The 12,065-nt window shown below is 31.8% G+C and overlaps 1 protein-coding gene across 1 annotated transcript in view; it reads left to right on the top strand.

The window, feature by feature from the left end:
* Positions 1 to 5,475, top strand: part of LOC129272000 (uncharacterized) — a 45,997-nt gene extending 40,522 nt beyond the window's left edge. The window contains exons 16-18 of the mRNA XM_064107064.1: positions 594 to 744; positions 3,070 to 3,204; positions 4,645 to 5,475. Coding sequence (XP_063963134.1) covers positions 594 to 744; positions 3,070 to 3,158 — 240 coding nt within the window. The 3' untranslated portion in view covers positions 3,159 to 3,204; positions 4,645 to 5,475. The remainder of the gene's footprint in view (positions 1 to 593; positions 745 to 3,069; positions 3,205 to 4,644) is intronic.
* The last annotated feature ends 6,590 nt before the right edge of the window (positions 5,476 to 12,065 follow it).

Genomic DNA, 12,065 nt, shown 5'->3' with positions numbered 1-12,065 from the left:
TTGTAAATCACAGTATATATTTTCAATGGGAAAATGTTCTTCATATTTTTTTTTCTTTTGCTTGTCAAAGTTTACGTGGATGAAACTACCTTCAATTTTTTGTAAAAACCTTTTTTTTTTGCTTGTCAAATATTCCTCGGGGAAAATGAAAAAAGTGGAATATAATTACTATGAAAGAGTAAAGGGCATAGATCTATTTTTTGTTTTTTTGAATTAGATCTGTTGTATATTACTTTAACCTAGCATGGTGTCTATCTATATGAATGTAAAAGAATCATGTATCTGTTTCTGAGATATTTTTGTTAAAATGTGAATTGCGAATAAAACTCATTAAAAAAAAAAAAAATGTGCCCCCCCCCCTTTTTTTGAAAATCCTGGATCCGTCTCTGCCATAATGCAGCATTTCAGTTCTGTATTCTTATATATTTGATCAGACATAGGTCTGTAATCATGATTCGGTTGCTCTTTATAGCTACCGGTACTATGAAATAAAAAGTGTCATTTAGCCAAACTGTATTTTCTCCCACAAAATGCTCGCTTTTATATTTCTTCAACTTCTACATGTAAACCATGGTATTTTTTTTATTATTTAGGATTTCCGATTCACTGACAAAGATAATGGTTGTGCCAGACTTCTGTTACCAGTCCCAGGTGATGGTTTTGGTGTTGTGAATGATGGTGGCATGCCACAATACCATGGACGCACACCCATGGTAACAGCCAAAACGTGCATCAAGGCTTGCAGTAAGTACTCTTTTACCAGCTTTGAATATTCACCGACAGAATATTGGATTTGCTTCCAATCCTAGTTATTAAATATTTAGCCTTAAAGATTTAATTTCAAATCATTTTGCTCCAAATTCTAATACGCAAAGTTTAAATATAAGTCCAACGTTCGGCTGATCACCGCCCACAGCCCCTCTGGATTCGATTTGAATCCTTGAAATTTCAAAGTGTCTCCATTATCACATCGAAATAATTATATTCATAAAAGCTATAATGCACTGCTTTTCTTTTACGTCTTTGCACATGACTTTCTCGTTTCTCTCTTGTAATAGAACATCAACTATATCTGTAATTTCTTCAACCTGTGATTCATTTTATATAATTACATGCTTTAAATCTTATTGAGTGCAAATATCATTGAATGATACATGTATTCCAATGTTGTCATGATTGCGATATATTGTTCGTACTCTTCAAAGGTCAAGTCCGCCCAAACAACAGAAAAATCAAAGAATAAGAACAAAGAAAATTTGAGAAAAATCGGACAAATAATGAGAAAGTTACGAGCATTTGAATATTGCAATCACTAATGCTATGGAGATCCTCCCACTGGCGACGCGACAAGGATGTGTGATGTCACACGTGAACAACTTTCCCTTTAATGGACTATAAAATACCCCCAAAATGTCTCTTTTTGCTTTTTCTTATACTGATGCAAACTCTTTATCCATGATGTATTCTTTAAAAATCTGTATTACATGCCCTCCTCTAGAAAGAGTATATGATCTACCGATAGATGTGATAAAAGAGGCAGTTTAAGTAAAATATATACTATAGTAATGGGGAGAGTTGTTCTCAAGTGACATCACACATCTTTGTCGCATTGCCAATGTGAGGATCTCTATAGCATTAGTGATCGCAATATTCAAATGCCCATAACATTCTCATCATTTGTCCGATTTTTCTCAAACTTTCGTTGATCTGTTTCTTTGATTTTTCTGTTTTCACACAAGCTATCTTGTTCCAAAGGTTTCATTCTCCTTTAAGGATTGATTAGAATATATAAAAAAAGGAAATCAACCAAACATACCACTGACAATTCCATCGAAATGGGATTTAAAGTAAGAAAGTATTGCAATCTTAATATTTCGCTAGATTTCATAATTCATACTTGCACACCGATAAGATGATGATGTCACACATGCACTAATTCTTTTTTTATTTTATTACAATTTATGAAATATTCAAAATTTTCTGACCTTGGGTATTAAAAAGGCCAACGATTGAGTCGTAATAAGTTCCAAGAAACTAATAATGAGTATGTTACATGTTAAGGGTCTAGTCAAACTATATTTTTCTGAAACATTTTTTTATATTTTATACTCGATGTGATGTTGGTGATTTTTTTAGTGATATATTTTGTTTCTGTCCATCTTTATATTTATTCAAACTAACTTGTTCCAGGGTTGGATTTGACCTTTGAATATTTATTTATCCATCTTTTCTTTAATTATAATAAAATTATCTATGCAACTAAATTATCTTGATGTTCATAAGCCTTTATGATAACTGTGTTCTTTCTATTTTTTATATTAATATACTTTGAAGTATTTCATTTCATATTTATGTATGTTTGCTATATATTAACAAATCTATTTCCAATGTACATAATATGTGTTCCATTTTGTATTTAATCAATTGGGGTGAATACATGTGTGTGACTTTGATCTGGATATCTTATTTGCATGGTCAGTGAATGACGTCTAGTATTGAAAGAAAAAAAATACAGTAATTTAATAAACAAGCTTGTTTATGATACAGGCTTTATAATTTGGAATCCTGATATGTGTAAAGCACTATTCAGAATTTGAAGCCGCGCTATATAATCACAATAAAACAACACATTGCCAGGTTATGAATCAGGAGGGGCGACTCAACTGGGGGCAGTATTTTATCAAGTGATTTAAGAACAGAGAGGGGAAGAAGAAAGAGAAGGGGACAATGGAATTTCAAAAGTCTCCAAGACCACGGTATAAGAGTAATAAGGAAAAAGAATTAAAGCGAAAATTGTAAAATATGATGTACTTCTCTGAATATTACATGTATCTTAATATCAATCTCAAAATTCTAATCTAATTTTTAAAGGTAAAAATAAGTATCGCTAACTCCTGACTTTTTATTACGCCTCATATGTTGCGCCCCTTCATTTTTTTTTTTTTTGGGGGGGGGTCATTACGCCACTTTCTTAGCTTCAAGCTCCAAACGCTAAAAGCGATGGCGCGATAAAGCTGCATTTAGTCATAACGGTATAATGTTATATTGTCATTTTTTTTACCTTGACAGATGCTGGAATCCGTCTTGTATCATCTAACTTATCTCTTCTTCTAACCGTGTTCGTCGTTCTCCACATATTCCTCTCCAAACTCTTCTAATTCAATCAAACCTTTAACTTTCACCATCATAACTTATCTTTCATTCGTGAGTATGCATTATGTTCTATATAATTTCGATATAATGATGTATGTTGTCTTTGTAATTGTTAAACACTGATGACGACGATTATCTACATAAATTGCATGGCACAGGCTTTTACTATTTCAGAATATTCCGTTTACAGGGCTACGGATGTTGTTAAGGCTATAAGGTCTTATTGACTAAAATATTCTGATATTTCTTTAGTAATTATCCATTACAGATAGGTGGGGATTATTCTACTCATAATGGCAAAGTTGCCATAAGTCTTTTAAGACGGTCCGCTGGGCCCCTTTGGAAGAAATTGGTATTGGTGGCAACTTCATTTTGGAGTTCCACTTCCACAAAACCTTGTTTTTCATCAATATTGACGTAGTGTCCACAGTCGTTACTGTTAATGCCAAAGTTAGTAAGATTCCAGTATTTCATTTTTTTTGCGACGAGGTCCGATAAAAAAAAGTATTCAGAAATGTTCATTATAGAATCGTGTATGATCGGTGTCCATCAGCTATATATGTCTTGACTTTAGTATGTCTTTCTGCACCCTTAAATTACACCACTTCTGATGTTTGTATCACAATTCGTGTTAAGCACAGTGTTTATTTAATCATCCATTAATCATCTATAAAACTATCATCACACTGTTTTATTTTCCCTCAAAGATTTTTGTATTGTCTGCATGTCCCGTTTCTTTCAAACTGAAATCAACGCTTTCACCATCTCACCATCTCTCCTTTATTTCAATTTATACACTTGTACTTGAGCCCCCCCCCCCAAAAAAAAAAAAAAAATATAAAAAAAGGGGAAAGCAAAGCAAATCAAAAAGAAGATGAAATATGATATCATTTGTTTGAACCACAACATTAATTTTTGTTTCAAAAGTTTTTCTAGCTTGCTTCGTTCACTCACAATTTTCGACATAGAGCTATTTTCATTGTGATTTGACGGGAATTTTCAATAGATTTGTAGAATCCGTCCCTGTTGAGGTTGCGGAAACTCGCTAATATGTCAACATGAAAAGATATATATTATTTCGCTATGCCAACATGTAACATTTTATAAATCGCCTCGATCATTCTCTCACCATGTCGATAAAGTAACGCTACTGGCGTAAATCCTTGCGTCAAACCTATTGTTCAGGGGGATGGAACAATCACCCGCCCCTAAAGAATAGGTGTGACATTGACGCAAGGATTTACGCCAGTGAGTAACGCTGTATGACGTCGATGTGGCAAGATCAAATATTTCGCCATCACGTCAAATATTTCAGCTCTAAATTCAAATCCACAAGGTTGTATCTTCATCCAAAATTTGGCTCTATATTCACAACCGATTTGGCTTTACTTTATGTTAAACCCGTGAAATTTAGACTGACTCGTGTTTCCCTCCGAGCTCATCTTCATTTTTTTCTAATTCTTTTCTTTTTTCTGTTTTTATTTGTTACAGCAACTCCATCTTCGCCAACGGTAGGAGACGGAGGTGGATCCGCTACAAGCCTAAAACCTCTTTTATCATTGACCTTTTGCCTGGTGACAATAGCCTCAATTCTCTTTATTTCGCGCTAAAATCTCGAGAAAGAGAACTTCAGGCAATTTTCAAATTTATTAGATTTTTCACTTTATCACTTTCAAATTAACTTCATCACTTTCAAATTAAAGGATGATTTAGTAATATACAATAAATTGTGGTAAATAACGAAAATGATTTAGATGATTTTTTTTAAAGGAATGTGTAAGCATATGTTTTTTTTCTTATATTTGACAACATATTTCCTTTTGTTATTTTGTATTTCAGTAATTGCGAAATCATTTTATCCACGCTTTTAAAATCAGCTTATGCTGCAAGGTCTAAAATCGAATAATGTAATTTCCATATTAGTTTTTTTTCCGTTGGGCGAAATCAATTTTGTTAACGTTTGAGAACGTCTAACGACAATTGTGCCAAATATTATTTGGTACAATTCATATTTTGTGTTGGTACAATTCATATTTTGTGTAGTTTCCATTTTGTAATGAGCCCAAGACAGTTGGACCGAATGGGATTAGCCGAATCGGATATTACGCGAATTGGTGTTTTGGCTGAGTGTAAATTATAAACAAATTGCTTTGTACAAATTTAATTTAAGCGGCGTGGAACTCATTGTAACTTTTACCCAGACCTAGTGGTGTCTAGATTCCGAATCTTAACATGACAAAGGCGAACTTAAAATATTGATATTTCTTGTATAGCACTCGTTCATTTGTGTGTAATTTCAATACATATTTATTGATCAAATGATTATTTGTGAATTTAGTTGCTGTTGTTGTTTTTCTGCAATCTTTGTAAATCAAGATACTTTATAGTTTATACTTCTTTTAATTGACTTGTTATAGATTTGTACGTGACATGCATGAGGCTGATGAGTATGAGTATAATTATGCTTTAAATTGTTTATAACCATACCAATCACGGAATTGGATACTTGAAGTTATAAATTGTCTTTGTTCATGTTCGTTATATTTCTGTGTTTTCATGAAAACAGGCACAACGCTCGTCCTTTTTTTTTTTGGGGGGGGGGGTAATGTGGCACAGACCCAAAGTGACATTTTCAGAGGAAGGGAAGAAAGCGATGAAAATATTATGAAGAAAAGTCAACTTGACAGTTATGAATAAGTCCCTCCCCTCACCCCTTGGCGTCAGATATAATTTATAGAGGGGCGCAGTTTGTAGTGTTGTACCGGGAGCCGATTTTTACATGTCATAATATTCAGATGTCTATTTATGCTTCTCGAAACAGCAACTGTAAAAAAAATGCACCATTAAACTAATGTCGAAACCTTATGTAGGTGTAAAAATAAACGAGCAGAAATATGGATTAAAATAATGGACTACCCAAATCCTTTACTAATCACTGGATATTTTGGCATATACCTCCTGTGCCTTCTTTTGTGTCTGAAATTTACACAGGTTCATCCGGGTCTATTAAATGATATTGACCACTTGGCACTTCACGGAGGTGCCTTAATTTGCAAACCAGCATTCTGGTTCATAACTGCATCGCACATTTTTCTAATAAATCATCAGGAAAATGTACAGCGGGTATGAAAAGAGTGACTATAGTTATTGTTATGACAACGATGGTAACAATGATCATAATGATAATAATAATGATTATTGTCATGAAACAAGATCAATGAATTATAACGTAACAATTTGATGATGACAAGGCGTCCACTACTATAATAATAACAAGAATCACAGGAATGATAATGATAATAATCACAATAATTATGATGGTAATAATGATCACCCCCAAAACAAAAAGTAACATAACACATAAGGATTGAAATGAAATCATATATAGGCCACTCTTTTTATTCAGAAAATAAGCGCAATTCAGACGATCAGAATACTCCAAATCTATTGATTGCATTCATTGTAATACAGTTATTAAACATTTGGACTGCCTAGCTTGTGTGTGACCATGATTCATCAGAATGACGAAAAAATTATATTACGAACTGTTAACTTGTATTGATTTTCTTTCGATGACTCTGATAAAACAGTGCATTATGGTCAATTAAACAAAGTAAAAGAAGTGCAGTGTGATTTTTGCTGACAATATTCTTTTGTTTTCTTCACGATTGAAAGAATATTAAAAAGTAATTGGGCAACAAAATTAAATGAGGCGATAGCTAAGAGTGATTGCATGAAAAGCATTGTGAAATCACAAAGAATCAATGGATTACGAGTAATTTCATTTTAGATGTACAATATATATCATGTATATAAAATAAAGAGATTAATCGTAGAACTTTATTCACTCTTGAGAATCTGTTTATAATTTAGAGTGACTTTATGACATTAAATCTATATCTGTCAAATTGTTCTTATTGTCTTTTGTGTACACATGAAGTGGGTTTTTTTTTAAATATAAATATGGGACCAGACGAAATGCGTGTTTTAATGGAAAAAAAATTGTTTTTCTCATACGAAGTTTTCAAACCAAACCAATTAAACTGACATTACTCTATTTATTGATGAATATGTGGTATTAATATCTTAAACATGTTAAATATTGATGACTGGGTGAATCTATATGACTGATGAATATTTGGAATTTTCTAAAGATTGATGAATACGTAAAATTATTCACATATAAATATATTTTTAATTATCTTCAACCATGATCGGAATATTAATCAGAGGAAACAAATATCTAAATATTTTTAAGTGTAATGCAAATTAGTTAAACAAAGTACAAAGCGGAATGAAACAATTTTGTAGTTTCATTTTACATGGGTTTAATAATAAAGGTTTGTCGTTTGTTATCTACATGTTCATGTTTCTATGTTGTTAATAAAGACGGGACGTGTCACTTTGTAAAGGGGCTGTCATCGCTGATCGTTTCAGATAGCTGTGTCGACATACCTTAGGCAAGCCGTTTCTCATTTTCTTTTTAAATATAATTTGATTTTATTTCCACATTTCAATAACAAAGGTAAATACAAGTATAACCATTTTATTCTAATTAACAAAACAATTATTTTGTTAACAACACAAAATGATTTTGGGGTATAAAGAATTCGATTCCTCGGTATACTGTGTTGTTAAAGAAAGTCTTTTAAGAAAAGGGATTTAATTAGAAAAAAAAAGTCTTGTCATACGAATGTCAGCATATACACTAGCTACACAGTAAAATTGCTGTTTGAAATTTTATACAGCGATTTTTACTACATGGACCTTTCAGTACAATGGTTCATTTACTGAGAATTACATATTCAAAAATAAAACTTTGTTGTTTAAACCACTCTTGTAAGGTTCATATATTAAACAGCGTTGTATAAAAATAAATAAACAACTTTTTTACTGTGTAAAACACCAATACGTGATTGTCCCTAATTTACATGTATTCTTTTTTTTCTTATTACTAACGGAAAACGATTTAATTGACGATTCCAGCGGGATCTGGTCACACTTTTTGCTTTAATAGTTTTATCCCGACTTTTTTAAGTATGTGGTATGAGAAAGAGAGGTTACGAATTTGTCAATTAGAGTGAAACAAAAAATGTACACTCTAAATTCCAAGGATTTAAAATAAGTCCAGATCGGCTGTGAATAGTGACCAGTCGAATATTGGATTAAGATTTAAACCTTGTTGATTTAAGTATAAATCTTAAAGATTTGAATTCAAATCTTTTAAGAGTTAAAATTTAATTCTTAAGATTTAAATAAATTCAAAATTTGGCTGGTCACTATTCACAGCCGATCTGGATTTATTTTAAATCCTTGGAATTTACAGTGTACATTTTTTGTTTCACTCTAATCTGTCGATCTGGATTGATTTTCAATCCTTGGAATTTAGAGTGTATATTCCTTACAACATACCTGGCTGATAGAACTCCATCGAGTTTTAGTAATGTACAACTCGATGACGAACAGATTCTTGCTTTTTAATATATGTATTTTAATTTTGCATTAGACAATAAATGATATACGTTTTCACACAAAGTACTGAAGGGACTCTTTTGTGGTATATTTTGTTTTTGTATCTTGGTTTGTTTTACTCAAGTTTTACCAAATATGGAAAAAATAAGACATTAAGCTTTGTATAAGAATTTAAAGAAAAAAAATTTCAAACGGTTCAGACATTTTTCAAGTTGTATCAAAATTTAAAGAAGTTAATGAAACCATTATCTCAAAATCTTATATATTTTATCAAGTGAATATCAAAGTTCAAAGTTTATTTCCACATTTTCATAAAAACATAAAAACAATTTGAAATATAAGCATATCAAATGATATCAAAGGATAACAAAAACAAACAGAGTACACAAAATACATTATACAACTGTGGGTCAAAAACTTAAAAGATTGACCCCATTCTTAGTGAATTAAAGTGGGAGAAAATACAGTTATATATATATATATAAGATATGAATAAGTAATATAGAGAAAAACATTTTTAAAATTCAAGAAACAAACTAGAACAAGTCAATATATGAATAAATTGAATTTGAATAGTTCTTTAGGAGGTGGGCTTTAAGTTTGTATCTATATATATATTAAGTGATTTGCATTGTTTAAGTCAATGGGGTATATATTATTCCAAAGTATGGGACCTTTGTATTTAATTATTGTACGTGACAGAGAAGTACGACCATAATAGACCCGAGTATCATAATTTATTTATAATATTGTATGAGTGAGTGTAAAGATTTAAGGTAAATATATTTTTAGTGATGTTGTTAAAATAGGAAGGATATTTAGACTTAAGAAAATGGGTTTAGTATGTAAAAGAAACTGATAATTTGTTATAATTCTTACCACTCTTTTCTGTAGTTTTAAGTATATTTATTGCACAATCCCCAAATTGTACAATAGTTTGAATGTGGTATAATAAGAGTATTATAAGTGTTAATAAAATGTTTTTAGGTATATATTCCTTAAGTCTATAACTCCTACATTTTTTTTAAATACTGTGAAGAATGTGAATAACATTACTCTTCCATTTCATGTCTTCGTCTAGATATATTCCAAGGAATTTAATTGTTTAAGATCGTAATATTATTCACGTCTCGACTCCCAAAAATCATTAAGGTTTTTTTTAAGGAATTAGATAGAGTATATTGTTTCCTATTCGAAAGAATGGTAAACAAAAATACAGTGGGAATTGGAGAATTCACTCTAAAAAAGAAATTATGTTTAAACATGGCAATTAATTTTGTCAATAATCTTCTTCCCTCATACTTTTTAGAAGATAAACAAAAAAAAGTTATCATTTGTTTTTTTCAATCGCCATTCTTCATTCTATTAATCATTTCTTTAATCATAAGTTATCACATTTTCAACATCTGCCTACATTTTGGAGGAAAGAGTTTTCTAGATTTTCTTCTCCAAACGATATTTCCAAATGTTGAACAGAATGCGATTAAGCATTGGTATGCCCATAGAAATTTTCCTTTTACAATGCTTTTCCAACGACATTTTTATAAATCATCAATAAAACATATAATTCGGAATATAATAGTGATACAGAATAGTAATAATAATAATAAACATTAATTTGTATAGCGCAGCTTTTATATGGATATATTCAGCTACGCTTGTTCAGAGCTCTTTTTACTTATGTCTACACAGCATATTTTCTTAACTAAAGAGATATCTTTTTCATTTTGATTTGAAGAGAGTAAGGATGGAGAGGTTCTTATATCAATTGGCAGGCTTTTCCATAGTTTGGGGGCAGCAAGTGCAAATGCACGATCACCAAGTGTGACTCTTGTTTTGTGAAATGGGATCTGAAACAATAATTTATCTAAGGAACTTCGCAGGCTTCGACTGTACATGTGATTGGGTTTTAAGTTTGAGTAATTCTGTAATGTAATGTGGGGCTTGACCGATGAATGATTTAACAGAATTTTGAATGAAATTCTATGACGTACAGGCAACCAGTGGAGTTCTCTCAGAAGAGGTGTAGTGGAACTGAACTTTGGGACATAGGAATCCCAATATTTAGGAATCATAAATCATGTATTATTTATTATTTTTCACAGCTGGTATGGGAGCGGTATTGAACGTTTATCCTCATTACTCATTTTAAACTCTGTTGGATCGATATGTGTGAGTTTCCCCAAGAAGGGAATCTGTTGTTTTTAATGAATAGGGTCAAAATTGATAAAAAATATTTTAGTCTCGACACCAATTTTTCTTGAGATTAATCTCATGGCGCATTGCACGAAACATAGAATAAATTTAAGTCATTTTAGTTTTAAGAAATCAATCTTCAGTGTGGCAATCGATTGCAAATTTGCGCTTGATTGTTGGCCTATGACTTGCAACATTCATTCGCTTTAGTTGCAATTGATGCATTATATGTAAATTTACACTACAGATTTGCTATTGATTGCAAATAAGTTTCTTGCAAACACCCCCTTAGAATATAGACACAAACACTATAAAGATGATTTTTCCAGGATAAGTTATTGTCAATAAATTTATTTGGCACAGTCAATGTTGACGTCATCCATGTTTTATCACCAGGAAGTAATTGTATCGAATATTGTTTGGTGATAGTTTATGAGCCCATACCAAGAAATGCACTGGTTTCAATTCTGTGTCCTTTACATTTTTCGGTCCCGATGTGAATGGACAGTGTCAACAACGAACAAAATGAATGATAAAAGACTTAGAAGATTAACTAAAACAATTTATACAAAAATGTATAAATAACAAGGGACCAAGAGTGACCATTGTGGTACACCACAAATTTGTATCGAGTATTGTTTAGTGATAGTTTATGAGCCAGAAATGTACCGATTTCAATTCTGTGCTTTTTACACTGCCCGGTCCCGATGAGAATGGAATATAGTCGGCAGCGAACAGAATATATGATAATACTTTAGATTTTTGAAAAAAGTTTATCAAAAAGAAAAAATAAAAAGGGAGAAACGAGTGACAACTGTGGTACACCACTAGTGATAGATCTGCTTCTTCTCCTTCATCTTCTTTTTCTCACGATTTCCTCCCTCCTTTTCTCATGTTTGTCTTACTCTTCTTCTTTTTCCCTTTCTTTTCTTCTTCTTCACTTCCTCTTCTTCTTCCATTTCTCTTCTTCTTCCCTTTCTCTTCCTCCTCTTCTTCCCTTTCTTTTCCTCTTCCCTTTCTCTTTCTCTTCTTCTTCCCTTCCTCATCTTCTTCTCTACCATTTCTCTTCTTAACTTTGTCTTTATATTCTTCTTTCCTTTATCTTTCTCTTTCCTTTCTCTTCTTCTTCCCCTTTTCTGTTTTTTCTCCCCTTTCTCCTCTTCTTCCCTTTCTCTTCTTCTTCCCTTTCTCTTCTTCTTCCCCTTCTACTTCTCTTCCCTTTCTATTCTTCTTCCCTTTCTTCT

The sequence above is a fragment of the Lytechinus pictus genome, chromosome 11, assembly GCF_037042905.1.
Source record: "Lytechinus pictus isolate F3 Inbred chromosome 11, Lp3.0, whole genome shotgun sequence".
Taxonomy (NCBI): Eukaryota; Metazoa; Echinodermata; class Echinoidea; order Temnopleuroida; family Toxopneustidae; genus Lytechinus; species Lytechinus pictus.
Note: the sequence above shows the minus strand (reverse complement) of the source record. Positions and strands in the feature narration are given on the sequence as shown.